The 17,475-nt window shown below is 37.2% G+C and overlaps 2 protein-coding genes across 2 annotated transcripts; both read left to right on the forward strand.

The window, feature by feature from the left end:
- The first annotated feature begins 866 nt into the window (after window positions 1-866).
- Window positions 867-10,553, forward strand: LOC149738653 (sodium- and chloride-dependent transporter XTRP3-like). Its single transcript, XM_089874686.1, has 10 exons — window positions 867-1,245; window positions 1,656-1,888; window positions 2,397-2,624; window positions 3,385-3,495; window positions 6,552-6,793; window positions 7,211-7,382; window positions 7,852-8,047; window positions 8,684-8,843; window positions 9,329-9,509; window positions 9,951-10,553. The coding sequence occupies exons 1-10, from the start codon at window positions 963-965 to the stop codon at window positions 10,176-10,178; spliced, it is 2,034 nt and encodes a 677-aa protein (XP_089730812.1). The 5' UTR covers window positions 867-962; the 3' UTR covers window positions 10,179-10,553.
- Window positions 10,554-11,228: 675 nt separating this feature from the next.
- Window positions 11,229-17,439, forward strand: LOC149738654 (sodium-dependent neutral amino acid transporter B(0)AT1-like). The gene is made up of 11 exons (XM_089874688.1): window positions 11,229-11,380; window positions 11,728-11,862; window positions 12,485-12,582; window positions 13,009-13,236; window positions 13,297-13,407; window positions 13,673-13,914; window positions 14,496-14,652; window positions 15,047-15,248; window positions 15,692-15,851; window positions 16,154-16,337; window positions 16,948-17,439. Exons 1-11 carry the CDS (start codon window positions 11,251-11,253, stop codon window positions 17,203-17,205), a joined length of 1,905 nt encoding a protein of 634 aa, XP_089730814.1. The 5' UTR covers window positions 11,229-11,250; the 3' UTR covers window positions 17,206-17,439.
- Window positions 17,440-17,475: the final 36 nt, after the last annotated feature.

Below are 17,475 nucleotides of genomic sequence, written 5' to 3' on the forward strand. Positions count from 1 at the left end.
ATTTGCTCACATGATGTACAACCATAGGATACCCCCGACAAACTTCTGTGTCTGCTGCTGTATACTCATTACTTCCAAGTTAATTATAAACGTTGTCAATACAGAGACACTCGCAAACAAAGCCGCCAACAATATGGGACACTGATATTTTTATTAAAGTCTTGTTACCTAAAATAGACACTTTATAATCCCATGAAAATACATGAAAGAGAATTTGTCTAATGTTGTAAAGATATAGCCGAGTTTGCGCTAAAGTTTGTATGTATGTGGTTTATCAATAAGCATGGTCTAACGACCGCCGCGTTTTCGGTAAGTCGGGTTTATCGTTTTGGAGCATCCATAGGATCTTTCCCTACAATAGGAGAGCTAAATAAACCTTCAATTATGATGACTTCGCAAAGTTTTGTTCACCGTCCATTTTTAAAGGTCTACTTATATAAGTTGGATATTTGGTTTGCTCAAATACGACTTCGGTTGCACAAAGAACATTATATGTGAATGCATCGGCTATGTAAAGGTTTAGGTGCGGTCTTCATTAGGATCAGTGTGCAAACATGTATTTAGTAGAGCGGGGTCATACGAAGAAGGAGACGGCATCACTTATAAACGAAGTTGGGTTTAAAATAGCTGAATAATCATTTATCAGGAGTTCAACGGTAAACTTTGATAATTTGTGAAGCTTATAAAAAGTTAGGGCAGGCGGTGGGACGTTTTCTATTTTATTCCAATGGAAACAGATGAAACGTTAAGCTTGTATGCAATCTTCGTATAAGAGAATACGAAAAATACCGATTTGTTGCAATAGAATGATTAAAAATGCATATTTTTCTTCATATTTAATAAGTATAATTTTATTTTATAGTTTTATGTCGTTTTTTTAACTTTCGTGAATTGCTAATTGTTTGTAATAAAATCTGGTATCTATCCATCTTTGAAGTGGTTCGCACTTGGATGAGATAAAAATGTCAGAAAACGGTTACAGCACCAAAAACGAGTATGAGAACCCGGCTTTCAAAAATGACGATGAAACGGAAATGAAGGATTTCAAAAAAGATGATATTGAAAAAGCATCAGAGGTTCCGGATGGTTACGATATCGGCATGGGACGTCACGTTGAACCGGACGTCGAGGGGGGGAGGCCCGCATGGGACAACCAAGTTCAATTTCTATTGGCTTGCATAGCCTATGCTGTGGGACTTGGCAATATTTGGAGGTTTCCTTATCTGGCGCAAACGTACGGAGGAGGTATGTACGGAATGAATGTCTTGTTTATGGCAGCGACACGAAGCATGGCAACGACAGTCGTTATAACACGGGTATTCTGTTTACGCACACTTTATGAGTTACTATATGTATATATGTAACTTGGTGGGTGATTACTTTGGGGAGAGTTCATTGTTTTGCGGTAAAGTTGAAATTTTCTATGATGAGAGGCAGTGAATCGCTTTACCACGTCGCAAGACTTTTGGGCAATATGTGGAGATTTCTAGTAAAAAACTTAACTGCATTTTTACATATTCTGTATTCAAGCCTCTTATCATAAGAATAAGCGAAAAACTGACAAACTTATATACGATTTAAACCTACAGCCATACACAAAAATTCTCAGTTCTGTAAAATTTAAATTCTCAGTTCTGCAAAATTCTAATTCACAGGCGCTTTTCTCATTCCGTACATACTCATGTTAATCTTTGAGGGAATTCCTTTATTTCTACTCGAGTTGGCAGTTGGACAGCGGTTAAGACAAGGTGCGATTGGAACGTGGGTCAAATTCCACCCATACCTCGGCGGTATCGGCATTGGAAGCATGGTTGTATCGTTTATGGTTGGCCTCTACTACAATACCATCATAGCTTGGTGCTTCTGGTATATTTGTAACTCTTTTACGGTAAGTTGGAAGTATGGTGGATTTATAAGTAGGTATATATTAAGGTGGGGGAAATGGAACACCTTAGCACATAATATACAAATATCCTGGTCATGATTTCAACAGTTAATAACGGTCTATGGAAGTCGCAAGGAAGCGTTTTTATAAATGTTATTTGCGTCCCACCAAATGGGACGGGAAAATAGAACGAAAATGTGTCCCATCTTTCCCCACCCTACTGTATTAGTTGGATCCGTCATCGTGCGGCCATCGCGCGTCTAACGCCGGGGTTACGAGTTCGAGGATCGACGTTGTTATACCGCTTTATGGCGTTATGTGTATGTGTGGGTTGGAGTAAAATGATCTACGTCTGGATTCCCCTTTTATCGCCCTATTTGATAGAAATAAAGAACTTTTGGAAAACTATTTACCCGTATTCTCACGACTGGAAAAAAGAGCGGTATTGTAGCTTTTAAAACACGATTGGGAAGTGCGTGATATTCAAATTTGCTTAATAATTTTATACCAGGACCCTTTGCCGTACGCGAAATGTCCGCTGACCGACAACAACACAGCGTATGTGGCCGAATGCGAAAACAGTGGTGTCACGGATTACTTCTGGTACAGATCGACTCTCAATGTCAGTGCAGACATGGACCATACTGGTGGTCTTGTGTGGTGGGTGGTCATATGCCTCATACTCGCATGGGGGCTGATATGGGTAACGATGATCAAAGGAATTGAGAGTTCAGGAAAGGTAGGATATTCACGAAAACTTTTCTCAGATTAAAATTTCCATGTTGTTTGATTAAATGGTTTATTAACAATTGTTGTTTTGTGGCTATATTCTGTTTTTAAGTTAAAAATATTTCCAAATCTTCGCTAAATCGTATTCGAAGAGACAAATAAAGTTATTATTATTATAATATTGTTTTTGTAGATTTCTGTTTTATCCATAATCACAGTTTAAAACTTACTAAAAGACGTTAATACAGACGGAACACCCAGTTTCGCGTTAATACTCTCACAAATTAAGGGCAAGCGGGAGTGCCCAGCTTATCGAATACTAATCTTACTACGATTACTGAGTTGTTTATACTTATAGGCAAATTTAAACGACGAGTAACGTTCTTTATTACAACACAATAAAAATGCGATAATTACAATGTAATTATATATCGTGACAAAAAGTTGAAATTCGTTCGAAACGATAACACGCGTGGTTTGAGTAAAATGATCATCACCTATTTATTGCTATATACAGCAGAAGAGTTTATCCCAGAACCCGGTTAGGGCTCAATAAACAGTATACAGAAGTTTACCGAAAAAGCGTCCTATCGGTTGCGAGACCATTTGAACCAAAAGTGCAATTAATTTAATTTGTTTGTTATTCGAACTAATTTATAATTCCTGGAGCTCAGGCCTCACAAATACATATCTGATGCATTAACCCAATATTCAACCACTAAGTACGTCGTATATAGTTTGTTCAGATAAATTAACACACTGATTCACAGGCAATGTACGTCACTGCTACGTTTCCATATCTCGTGTTGTTCATTTTCCTGGTTCGAGGGTTAACGTTAAAGGGATCGGGAGAAGGCGTCAAGTTTCTTTTCACACCAGATGTGAGTGTTTTACATTTTCGAGTATTTTACAAGACCTAAATGTTATACAACTTTTTTACAAGATTTAATAGGGTGGAGTACGATGGGACACCTTTTCATTCTATTTTCTCGTTCCATTTGCCGGTAAACAAAAAACATTCAAAGAATTATAAAACCGTATCCTCACAACTTCTATATGCTGCTGTTAATTGTTTAAAACACGATCAGGACATTTGGATCCCTTGTGCAGAAGGTGTCCCATCTTACCTCATATTAGTATATGAGTAGTATTTTTTAAGAACTAAAACTATAAAAACTACACTATAAGCCTCTATGGCCACGGGTCTTTTTATACTGTATAATTTATACGAATGGGTTTAGCAGTAGCGCTCCTAATATTTTTATGACTTCGTTTTGTCTCTAATTCTACATCTCTTTCTTTTATTAAGTTTGACCTTGCCTATACTTTTTGAACAGATAAATAACTTTTATAATTATTTTGTTTTGAATTTAGATAAGTCATAACAAAAAAGTTTTCATCGTTAAAAAAGACGTACAAAAAAGTTTTCATCGTTAAAAAAGACGTTTTCATCGTTAAAAAAGAGGGTGGGGTAAGATGGGACACGTTTTCATTCTATTTTCTTGTCACATTTGATAGTAAACAAAGAACACTTAAAGAATTATCAACCCGTATCCTCACGACTCCCATAGACCGTTGCTAATTGTTTGAAACACGACCAGCATATTTGGATATTATTTGCTAAAGGTGTCCCGTCTTCCCCCATCCTACTATATAACAGCTCGAAAAGACCCAATGAATTATTTTTTTAACACGTGAAACAAGCATTTGAAAAACGCTATGTCATCGGAAAATTGATGGACGTTTTTACCGGTTTGTTTTGGCCTCGTAAAACGTTCGGCGGTGGTTGCAATGCGCGTAATGTGAGTTTAATGGCGTTTACAATAAACACTGAGTATATATGAATTGGTCATCTCCGTTTCATATACCCCCTTGATAAACGAACTTGCAAAATAAGTTGAATGCATTAAGCATTTATACAATTTTGTGTCTATTTTCAATGCGTTGGGAAAATACAGGCGTATTTTGAGCCAAAAATAAAAAAGTTAGTCAAAAATTTAATTGATTATAGTCTCATGCGAATAAAATGTGTTCGATTTGTGTAATATTTGCATTTCGGGACACATTGCACAATTTCAGGAATTAGGCAACGTTAAATATCACCGTAGTTTTACTAGTACTTTTCCATAGGTTTTGTTTGTAAAGTTGTGGGGTATACGCTATTTTAATAGTGTGGGCACAGTTACGGCGACTGGCAAATATTTAAACTGTAAAGTCTAATCATCATCGTACAACTTAAACGTAAGGTATCAATGCAAAAAATGTTCCACAATGAATTTCAGTCATGTGAAAAATTACCATTTTGGATAGAATTCGTTTTTAATTTTCGTATTTAAAATATATATATAGTAGGGTGGGGGAAGATGGGACACCTTTTCATTCTATTTTCTCGTCAGATTTGGTAGTAAACAAAGAACATTGAAAGAATTATTAAACAGTATGCTCAAGACTCCTAAAGAAAGTTGTTAATTGTTTAAAACACGATCAGGATATTTGGATAATATGTGCTAAAGGTGTCCCACCTATATATTCCACATATAAATCCTGATCGTGTTTTAAATAAATATATCAACGGTCTATAGAAGCCGTGAGGATGCGGGTTTATAATTCTTTGATTGTTCTTTGTTTAATACCAAATAGAACGAGAAAAAAAACGTGTCCCATCTTCCCCACACCCTACTCTAATACTATAATATGATGTACAGAACGGTGTTTACTATTTGTTACCTATACGAAAACAACCATCAAATAATTTAAACAAAAGGTGTATTTTTTCATGAATAGCATCCGCGTTGTCATGGAACAAAATATTTTTCGTGGACAAAAATAACTTAATGGATATTACTCCTGCTATGGTTAATCATTTGTGAAACCGGTTTGCTTGCAAAGTAAAGTGTTAATGTTCGCCGTGTGTACATAGCTGTATCAATGAATAAGAGTAAACCACAAGTCTTAAAGCCTTAAACGATTGAAAAAGGTGGCATAAACTTATTAACGTGTTTACAAAAAAACTTTGAAAAATACATTGTCCCAAAAAATTATGCTCATACACAAAAATATCAATTAGGTTCGAAAATATCGCTTTACTGTTTTGATTGCATTCATAGTCTTTGTTGGTTGTTTCATTCATTCATTCATTCATTAAAAAAAATATATATATATATATAATATATATATTAATGGTTGCAATAGACGAACCTATACGCATTATTTATACCAGCAAAGAGGCAATCGACTTTATACAACGAACTGAACTAGCACTTAAGTAAATATGAAATCACCCAAGCCACAAATACCTGTTTAATGGCATATTTTGCTGTGACCAACTGAATTTGTGGCCGCTGTACAATTGTTTGTTACGCAACCAAATACTTTGATGTTGTCACGCAAACTAAACTTTGCTTTTACTTTGCAAAATCATTAACACGTTTATCGATAGAATTAGCAATACCTTTTTTAAAGTGCAATGTTGTAAAAGTAATGCCATTTCTATATAGTAGGGTGGATGGGACACCTTTAGCACATAATATCTAAACATCCTGATCACATTTTAAACAATTACCAACGGTCTATGGGAGTCGTGAGAATATGGTTTTATAATTCCTTAAATGTTCTTTGTTTACCACTAAATGAGACGAGAAAATAGAGGTAAAAGGTGCCCCATCTTTCCCCACCCCACTGTATATATATATATATATATGTTAATACAATGAAAAACTTTGGGTTAAGATGTATACCGATAGCACATAATGTCCCACACTTTTTATCGTCTTTTTAACCGTTTCCAATGATCCTTTTGAGGCGTTATATATAGGGGTAGAGTTTTATAATTATTTAAATGTTCTTTGTTTACTATTAAATGGGACAGTAACAGAGAATAATTAAAAGCATGGATTGCTACACTATTTTTACGTTTTATGTGTTTATTTTCCAACAGATTCAAGTTCTTTCAAATCCGCAAGTATGGTTGGACGCGGCTACACAAATCTTTTTCTCTCTGGGTCTCGGTTTTGGTGGAGTGATTGCATTTTCAAGTTACAACCCGAAAAAGCAAGACTGCCAGCGAGATGCGCTTATTATTGCTTTGACCAATTCCCTAACTTCTATTTTTGCATCTATCGTCATTTTTGCTATACTTGGCTACAGGGCAACTGTACAGTTCGAAAGATGTTTAGACGGGTAGGCATTCACGCAAAAACTACTCTAAATATTTTTTTCGATTTTTCTGGTATACAAAAACGTTTTTTGTTTCATTAATTTTAATACTATTAGGCAAGTTTAGCGGTGTTGACCAGATATGCTGAAAAAAACTTTTACATTATGCCTGATAGCGGTAACAGAATAAAATTACTTATGTATAGTACGGTGAGGTAGGATGGGGCACTTTTAGCACATAATATACAAATACCCTGATCGTGTTTTAAGCAAATAACAATGGTTCATGGAAGTTGTGAGATCACGGTTTTATAATTTTAAAATTCTTCAAATTTTTTTTTCACTACCAAATGGGACGTAAACGAAGAATGAAAAAGTGTCCCAACTACCCCCACCCTACTATATAACTTAATTACGTCAAATAACAAAATATCGTTACAGCAACATTGCGATTATGTCGGACGCATATGACGTACCAGATGGCTATATAACTTACGATAACTACGACATACGTGTTGCGACACTGAACGGTACTCAAAACTGGGCCGGGGAAGTTGTTACCACGAATAGCCTTGGTTTGGCTACATGCGATTTACAAGCGTATCTCTCTGAGGTAAGAATTTGAAATACACGAAAAAGTAGCTTTTCGTATCAAGGGTTGCTAATGATAATGAATGTAACTTATCTATTCTTATGTATATAGTTGGCATCGACAGCCGTTATAACACAGGTGTTCTGTTTCCCACGCCTTGTGCCCGCTTACGAGTTACCATGTATGTGACTACGTAGGCGATTTTTTGGGGATAATTTATTTATTTAGTGTATATTATATGCCTGACCATTTAAAATCACACAAGAGTCTGAGTTAAAGCAATTCCAGGTAAATGCATTGTCCAAAAAAATATACGCCAACAATGGTGGCAGCATTGAGCCTTGAACCCATATTCTCTTAGGTAGACGCGCATGCAGATTAAGCACTGTGCTCTATAGGTTCCGGGTCCTACAATAAATTAAGATCCACATTCTCCCTTACAACTTTAAATTACCCTATACCGCCCAATAATGCAAGAACCCCATGACAGGCATCCCAAGGAACTGGTTTAGCGTTCATCGTCTTCACTGAAGCTATTATCAACATGCCAGGAAGTCCTGTATGGTCTGTCTTGTTCTTCATGATGCTTCTATCACTGGGACTCGGGTCTATGTTCGGTACAGTGGAAGGAGTGGTAACGCCGCTATTTGATCTTGGGCTAAAGGTTCCAAAACCAGTTTTAACCGGTATGTTAACATTTGTGGTCACAGTATTTAGAGCACTCGCCACTATAGATCAGGGTTTCCATGCCTAAATTCTACTACCATCGTATCTGTATGTATATCTTTGGGCAATACACTTAACCACAATTGCTTTAATCCAGTGATCCCTTATTTATGGTCTGACCGATTTTTTATCAGTTATATATATATACACCTATATATTAGGATGGGGGAAGACGGGACATTTTTAGCACATAATATCCATATATCCCGATTGTGTTTTAAACAATTAACAACGGTCTATGGGAGTCGTGAGGATATAGATTTATAAATGTCGGATTGTTCATTGTTTACTGCTAAATGGGACGAGAAAACAGAGTTAAAAGGTGTCCCATCTCTCCCCCCTCCCCCTACTGTATATATATAGCCTATATATAAATGGAATATCTATAAATAACACCAATTGACACGTGTGGTAAGTAACTCGTAAGCAGTATAGTGTGCGGAAAAACATAACACTTATTTTTCACAGTAATTCTCCAAGTACTAATTCGATCAAATACTTTAAAAATCACACATACTTACACGTCTAGTAATTAACCCGTAAGTGGGTAACTCGAAAGTGGGTCTAATATAAAGTAATCTTTGCATTGACATTAGGATGTGTTTGTCTTATTTCGTGTGCCATCGGCCTAATCTTTTGTACAAGAGCTGGGAACTACTGGGTGGACATTTTTAATAACTATGCCGGTTCAATACCATTGCTAGTGATTGCGTTCTTCGAAATTACTGTCGTTTCGTGGGGTTATGGACTCAAAAAGTAAGTTTATATGCATCTGTAATTTTATGACTGTAAAATATAGTTGGCACTTCGGGGTAAGACGAATACCGTTAGCACACAATATCCCATATTTCTTGGTCGTAATTTGATTGGTTTAAAAACGTTGGTTTAGAGTATACAGTTATATAAATTTTTTAACACTGTGTTTAATACCAAATGGAATAATAAATAAGAAAAAAAATTCGAACATTTCACTCAACCTATATTATAACTTGTTCTTTTACTATAGTAAAATATAGTGATTATATATAGTACTGTGGGGGGAAATGGGACGCTTTTAGCACATAATACTCAAAATTTCCAATCCCATTTTAAACAGTGAACAACGGTCTATAGGAGTCGTGAGGATACGGTTTTATATTCTTTGTTTATTGCCAAATGCGACGAGAAAATAGAATGAAAAGGTGTTCCATATACTCCAACTTACAATATAACTTGTTTTTTTTTTACTATAATTACATTAGATTTGACGAAGACTTGGAATGGATGTTTGATAAACCACAATCGATCATTGGTTGGATTCTGTATTACTACTTCCGACTGTGCTGGTTCATTATTTCACCAGTTATACTACTTGTCGTATTCGGTGCCTACTTATACACAACTGCGACGGGGCAGCTACAATACAGTGCCTGGGTCGGAGACGTGAGTACAGAGTTGTAAAATCTTTTGGAATTGTATCAATAAGTTTGTTTAGTTTTGTAAAAATTTGGTTCTACTTTTAGATCACATATGAGATTTTTGTTCATCAACAATTTTTGATTTTTTTTTGTTGCCTCCGCCGTGGCTCGCAGTAGTTAATGTGTTACATCGTAACCAAAGCAAACTGTAGTTCGATGCTTGATGCTTCAATGTTATGTAAACACCTTAATTGACAAGAAATATAGCAATCACTGAAAGAACAAGTTAAATGAATAAATCAATGTAATTTGCTTTATCTTCGCGTGGCCGAAAAACGACAGTCGCTATAACACGGGTGTTCTGTTTCATACATCCCGTGCCAGCTTACGAGTCACCATGTGTGTTACTTTGATGGTGAAGTTACATAGAGTTCTCCAAATAGTCAGCTTTACGTTTGCTTTTCAGGGAAGTCAACAGATGCTGGATTATCCTTGGTTTGGAACGATGGTGATTATTCTTCTTATCGTGCTTCCGTGCGTTGGCATTCCTACAGTCTGGTTCTACAGAATCGTCAAAGTAAATTGCTTCGACGGCGAAAAGCCAGAAGGTATTCTCGTGGACAAAGAAAAAGGCTTCAAAAACTTTTTCTCTGAGTTACTGCCGTGGAAAAGATTTGGTTGCTCGTCAATGTAGGGACAAACCATATGCCTTGCTGTGTAAATGTTATTCGTCCTCATAATTATACAGCGGACCAACTTTACATGACAATAGAAATACTGAGACAATAGCACTTTTTTCTACATGGGCATTTTATAAATGAATGACTATATACCATGTAGCAAATTTGGCTACCTCATCTTGCTGTGTGGTTATGAGTAAGTTTATTTTTGTAGAAGGTGTTCGTAAACTAGTTTTTCTTAATTTGAAAGTTATACGTTAAAGCTTGTAATTAAACATTCTTATCGTTTTAGCAAGATCAAATACGTGTACTTGATAACATCCCCCACGCACATGTGTTGTAAATTACAAACATTCTCAATACAAATAAACATAAGTACGTGGTATGAATGTTTTGTAACGTCTGTTTTTAAGCTAATAGAATGCTAACGCCTTCTCGTTTGAAGCATATAGCGAGCTCGTTAAGTTTTAGCAAACATTTTGCTCTTTTTATAAAAGTTTGATCGTTCTTTTGTTCAACACTATCCATCAGAAATAAACAGAGTAAGCGTCGACCCCACAGGAGTATTTTATGGCACCTTCTTTGTTAAAATGTTTACAAAAGGGGGAAATATTTTTATATGCGTTCGTTCATATAAAAGCGCGCAGTAAATTTTGAATAACAATTTTTCAGTTTTGCAGCAAAGAAAACGTTATTCTATTGCGTAAGGGCGAGGGCCTGCAGCGTTTTTAAGCCACGGGACCTGGGATAGTAAAGGGCAGAGTTATTCAAAGTTGTAAATTAATTCTGCTTATGTAGTCTACCACAGTTACGCAATATACCAATAAAGTACTGTGGGGTAAGATGGGACACCTTTGGCACATATTATTCAAATATCCTGATTGTGTTTTAAACAATTAACAACGGTCTATAAGGGTCGAGAAGATAAGGTTTCATATGTCTACTACCAAATTGCACAAAAAAAAGAATGAAAAGGTGTCCCATTTTTCCCAACCTCACTATACAGCGAGTTGTTTAGGCCATAAGCAACATTTAAAAAGAGCTTTATAGAAAATATATTTAATTGTTTGTAAAATTAAAAGCAATATGGCGGAGACGAAGGAGGAACGACCACAGTGGGATAATAAGGCTCAGTTTCTGTTAACTTGCATAGGATTTGCTGTTGGATTAGGAAACGTATGGAGGTTCCCATATCAACTGCAAAGTAACGGTGGAGGTGGGATATTATGATAACAGCATTGGATTATTGAAATACACGAGTTAAGGCGCTCGCCTGGTAAATAGAAGATACTGGTTCGAAGCCCGACAATGCAGCCGCTGTTGTTATGTGTCTACGGCAAGATATTCCAACGGTAGTTTTGCCCGTTGGTTTTTCCGACCAAGTGACCACTAATGGGTCGTCTAGCAAATTTTCAGGCTTGAAGAAAAAATAAAACTGTGTACTATAACTTATGGAATTAGCCCATCACGCGAGGATAAATATAATATGATATTTATGCATTCGTTCATTTCTATACGCCACAGTAACTTTGCAGAATAAAAGATGCGTTATTGTTCATGCAGGGGCGTTTCTTATCCCGTACTTAATAATGCTGGTGTTCGAAGGAGTTCCATTGCTTTATCTTGAACTATCCGTCGGCCAATGGTTGCAGAACGGAAGCGTTGGTTGTTGGTTAAAACTTAGTCCGTATATGCGAGGTTAGTATGGGCGTTCTGTTCTGATCGCTATGGAACATGCTTGGGAATTTGTAGGCGTCGAATTGGTCGCGAAAGTTTAAATTTGCCTATTTATCCTTTTGGTTTTCGCAAAGATAGACTTTAAGAGTGTTTTTACTGCGCTTTATTTTGAGAATCTTTACATTATGTGTGCATTTGCATTCAAGTAAACAGGGAAATTACGACGCAGTACAGTTTACTGTGCGAGGTAAACATGAATTCGCGACCGATTTGTTTAAACTGTAGCCCGAACCCGGAAAAAGGGGTGCCATGGCAGAATATGCATATTCTCCTTTAAGTTATATATAGCCACAAGAGAATAACATGAATTACTGGTGTATTGAACAATTTATTGCATGCAGAACAACACATTATAGAGTGGGAAAAAATGGGACACGTTTTTGTACCATTTGGTAGTAAACAGAGAACATTCAAAAAATTATAAAACCGTTTCCTCGCGCAGCTTTCGTAGACGGTTGTTAATTGTTTAAAACATGATTAGGATATTATGTTCTAAATGTGTCCCATCTTCCCCACCCTACCATATGACGGTCCGAAGCCATTCTTTAAACCGTTTGAAAAATTAACATGTCTGTTTTAACAGGTCTCGGCTTATGCAGTTTGTTCGTATCTTTCCTGGTTGGGATGTACTACAACACTATCATCGCTTGGTGTTTGTGGTATCTATGCAATTCATTCCAGGTCATTATCAATGTTAATTATTAAATTAATTTAAAGCGCTGCTTTCAATAGGCGCCAAACCAGGGGTGGTTTGATGGCAAGGTCTGATGAATTTTGTAAACCGCATCAATCCGTAAACATTACAACCAATCATTAGTTTTGTTTCATTAAATGTGCGTCTAACGACTTACCTCCCCTGCATTTAAAAATGCTTTTCTTGATATATAGTAGGGTGGGGGAATTTGGTAGACATTTTTATTCTATTTTCTTGTCCTATCTAGTAGTAAACAAAGAACATCAAGCTATTTAAAAAAATGAACATCACGACTCCTATTTATACCGATAACTGTTTAAAACACGAACAGTATATTGGGATATATGTGCTAAAGGTGTCCTAACTTACCCCGCAGCACTATATACTTTAATTCACCAATATTGTTTGTACAGGAGCCGCTACCGTGGAATGACTGTCCACCAAACGCAAACCTCACAGCTCCAGTGCAAGAATGCGCGTTAAGCTCAACCACCGAGTATTACTGGTATCGTACAGCTCTTAATATCAGTCCTAGCATAAGTGAATCAGGGGGCATTCAAGTTCATTTACTGGCTTGTATGATACTAGCATGGCTTATCGTAGCTGCGTGCGTTATCAAAGGCATAGCATCATCAGGCAAGGTAAATAAGTGACTTGCATTAAAACCTATAGATGATCGTTTAATTACTTTTTACATTAAGGTGGTTTATTTCACTGCTACCTTCCCGTACGTTGTTCTCTTCTGCTTCCTTGTTCGCGGTCTCACACTCCCGGGTTCGAGTACAGGTCTCAGTTATTTATTTACCCCAAAGGTAGGCAAAGTAAGGTGCCAAACTGGACACAGGATTTTTATATTGACACTTTGAATTATGGGTAAATTAACAGAAATTAAGTATTTTAAAAGACTCATTATAAGTTTAAATGTATATTCAGCTGTTTCTAAACGCAGGAATGTCGCTTTTACACAGTAACTGATATTTTAAAGGTTTTATGCGCTCGAAAATAACCAAAAAAAAGTTGTCTTTAGATTATAAAGTCACTTTACTTATGCTAAAAACTACCACCATTCATATACAGATTGAACTTCTGAGCAACCCTCAAATCTGGCTAACAGCAGCCACACAAATATTTTTCTCCCTGAGTCTTGCCTTTGGTGGAATGATCGCATTTTCAAGTTACAACCCAAGAGATAGCGATGTAGAAGCTAACACATACATCGTGGCTGTAACGAACAGTGCAACCAGTTTACTGGCAACCGTGGTCATATTTTCGGTGCTTGGGTTCAAGGCCACGGTCGATTTTGAAACATGTATTGCAGAGTGAGTTACAATTTGTATCTTTTGAATGTAACTTACTTTATCATCGCGTGGCCGGAAAACGACAGTCGTTATCACACGGGTTTAACACCTCGTGCCAGCTTACGAGTTACCATGTACGTTACTTTGTGGGTGATTATTTTTTGGGGTATTTTTTTTTTATGTATGGCTGATAATTTGGACAACCCATTTGTGACCACTGGGTTGGAGCAATTGTCGTTAAGTGTCTTGCCCAAGGACACATACGCCCACAATGGTAGCAGCGTCGAGCCTTGAACCCATTACCTATTGGTTACAGGCAGGCGCGCTAACCACTACGCCACGGCGCCGGAGTTTTGTGCAATGTACAGTCTTACGCAACAGACACGTATAAATTTTAATATATAGTGGAATGAGGAAATATGGGACACCTTTTCACTCTACTTTCTTGTCCTATTTGGTAGTAAACAAAGAACATTTAAAGAATTATAAAGCCTCACGACTTCAATGGACCGTTGTTAATTGTTTAAAACACGATGCGGATATTCGGATATTATGTGCTAAACATGTTTTGTCTTCCCCTACCCTACTATATTTCTTTGCAGCAACATTCAAATTTTGTTGGATTATTACGAACAACCGGAAGGTAGCATCGCCTTAGCAGGTTACAACGACTTTCTCATTGATAAATTCGGTTCAGTTGCTAATGGCACTGCGTTCCATAACTTGACCGAGTGTAGCGTGGAAAGAAATTTGGACGAGGTAATTTGAGCACGAAAATTATAGACAAAACGTTTTGAGCTGAATGAATAGGTCGCATTTATCCTCGGTTTTTCGCATAGCGGGGAAGTGATTTTTAAATGTAGGACCGACAATTTAGATGTCCCGTAAGGGACTACTGGGTTGGAACTTTGGCCGTTACGTGTCTTGCCCAAGGACACACTATCGGTTTGACACAGACGCGCTAACCTCTGTGCTAAGACGACGTACAAGCTGTTGCAATTTTCTAATGTGTTGCCCTTCTTAAGCATCTTTTTAATTCCTTTCTTTTTTGTTCTTGGTTGCCGCATTCAAAAGGACAAAAATACAGCTATTAATTTCGGTATACTTCGTGTGGTATATGTAATGAGATATTTAATTATAATATTTTGCACAGGGAGCCTCAGGAACTGGGTTAGCGTTCATAGTATTCGCTGAAGCAATTCTTCGCATGCCCGGAGCGCCTTTCTGGTCAGTTTTGTTTTTCCTCATGCTCCTGACGCTGGGACTTGATTCTATGTTTGGGAACATTGAAGGTGTCCTCACACCGCTCAACGATATGGGCATCACGAAAAGATTTCGAAACGAGTACGTTGTAGGTGGGTTACGATCACTTATTTGGTATATAGTAGGGTGGGGAAAGATGGAAGATCTTTTCATTCCATTTTCTTGTCTTATTTGGTAGTAAACGAAGAACATTCAAAGGAATACAGAACCATATCCTCACGACTCCCATAGACCGTTGGTAATTGTTTAAACACGATCAAGACATTTAGATATAACATGCAAAAAGCCCGTCTTTTCCTACTATACCATACTTTGTTCGCTGTTCCAGCGCCTTGCTATCTTGTACAAACAAGAGCTCGAAATTTAGTTTTATTACCACGGCACAAGTGAAAGAGTTTGCCGTTTGATCAAGTTGCGTTTTTATTCACAATTGAATTTCTTTGATGGATCAGTGAAAAACGGCATGAGCAAACATACATACCAATATTTAGGTGTGGAGTTATATTTATCGTCAGTAAATTTGTTTTCTCGACAGCGGGAATTGTTCTCGTGTCGTTTTTGGTCTCGTTAACTTTTGTGCAAGGCTCGGGCAACTACTGGCTTGATGTTTTCGACAAATACGCCGGCTCTCTGCCATTGCTGATCATTGCCTTTTTCGAGCTTACAACGCTGGCTTGGATATACGGCTATATAAAGTTAGTGCGGTTATTGTTCAGCGTGTTTAACGTGTTATTGACCTGTAATAGGCAAACACTTCAAGCGATGATAAACATGAACTCTGTAGATTAATGTTCAACCAAACTTGAGTTCAATGAATGAATGAATGCAATGTATTATCATCGTGGCAGGGAAACTACAATCGTTATAACACGAGTGTTCTGTTTTCTACACCTCGTGCGCGCTTACGAGTTACCAAACAGCGTAGAGCCTCGATCCCACAACCCAAAGTTGTCGCAACCTATCCACGGCGCCGGTTTACCAGTTCATGTGTTTTCAGGTTCGAAACTGACATGCGAGAAATTTTGCCACCGAGATCCAACTTTTTCCGTGTGGCAAGCTACTGGTATTGGAGAGTGACAATCCCTATTATCAGCCCCCTTCTTCTTTTAGCTGTATTCATATACTATCTCTATGATAGTGCGATCAAACCACTCACCTACATGGCATGGCAATCAGAATTGGTAATTCTCTTTTAAATAGACACATAATACACAATGTACACACATAGTAGTGTGGGGGAAGACGGGACACCCTTGCATATAATATCCAAATATCTTGATCGTGTTTTGAACTTTACCAACAATCCATGGGAATCGGTAGGAAACGATTTTATAATTGTTTAAATGTTCATTGTTTACTACCATTTAGACGAGAAAATAGGATGGAAAGTGTCCCATCTCCTCACACCCTACTATACCTTTCTTTGTGGTTGTTGTCTTGCTATCAACTTGACACTAAACTTTTTCTGACCTCTTGTGATGTTGGTTTAGGTTTGGTACATGTATTTGTACATAGCAAAACTTCTGTAATCATAGCTTCCGGACTGTTGGTGTATTTCAAATGCTCAAGTCTCGAACGCGTTTCAGCAACGTATTTATCAAGCCTCGGGAACGGCGTTCTTCTTGCTAAAAATCAAGCTATCGCTTTTGTAGCTTCTGAGTTTTGTTAAAACATTATGTATCTACCTTCCAACAAACATATATGTGATGAAAATTCCTTATGAATCAAATTGAATATAGTCTGTTTCCCGCACATGCCTGCATTTGTTTAATTTTCGTATTCATCACGCAGGGCGGGAACCTTGAAGTCTTTTATCCGGATTACGTTGTTGGAATAAGCGTGCTCATCACACTGGTATGCACGATATGGATACCTCTGGGCGCTCTATACCAGTTAATCAGACGCCTACGAGGGAAAACGAGCAACAAGCATGAAGTTATATCGCCATCTAGCGACGAGATGCATATCAAATCTAAATCCGTCGTCGAAGTACAAGAACATAACTTTGGAAAGGGCAATGAGAATAAAAACTTCGATCACAATGAATAGGAAACATCAGCTGGACGTCTAACATATCATTCCTCGTCTGCAACAGTTTTTTTAAATCACTTCACTTGTTCATTTCAATTCATGTGACATATTTTGGTTCAAAATTGTTGTTATGTCAACTTGATTGAAGGTGTAAAAGTCCCTTAGCATACGAAATTCATATTGCATTCTGTTTCTGTCTGTTTTCTTTCCATTATGCTGTGCATGATAATAAAAGATAAGTGAAGCTCTGAAGTGAATAAATGACAATTGCCTTGTTCAAGCATTCAG

This window comes from Ciona robusta, chromosome 3 (assembly GCF_009617815.1).
Source record: "Ciona robusta chromosome 3, ASM961781v2".
Taxonomy (NCBI): domain Eukaryota; kingdom Metazoa; phylum Chordata; class Ascidiacea; order Phlebobranchia; family Cionidae; genus Ciona; species Ciona robusta.

What these genes read in the sequence shown, in the direction of transcription:
- LOC149738653 (XM_089874686.1), top strand. Translation starts at nt 963, where the DNA reads ATGTCAGAAAACGGTTACAGCACCAAAAACGAGTATGAGAACCCGGCT. An exon ending in GAATTGAGAGTTCAGGAAAG is followed by an intron (nt 2,625 to 3,384) that starts GTAGGATATTCA and finishes ACTGATTCACAG; the next exon opens with GCAATGTACGTCACTGCTAC. An exon ending in TGGGGTTATGGACTCAAAAA is followed by an intron (nt 8,844 to 9,328) that starts GTAAGTTTATAT and finishes TAATTACATTAG; the next exon opens with ATTTGACGAAGACTTGGAAT.
- LOC149738654 (XM_089874688.1), top strand. Translation starts at nt 11,251, where the DNA reads ATGGCGGAGACGAAGGAGGAACGACCACAGTGGGATAATAAGGCTCAG. An exon ending in GCATAGCATCATCAGGCAAG is followed by an intron (nt 13,237 to 13,296) that starts GTAAATAAGTGA and finishes TTTTACATTAAG; the next exon opens with GTGGTTTATTTCACTGCTAC. An exon ending in TGGATATACGGCTATATAAA is followed by an intron (nt 15,852 to 16,153) that starts GTTAGTGCGGTT and finishes ATGTGTTTTCAG; the next exon opens with GTTCGAAACTGACATGCGAG.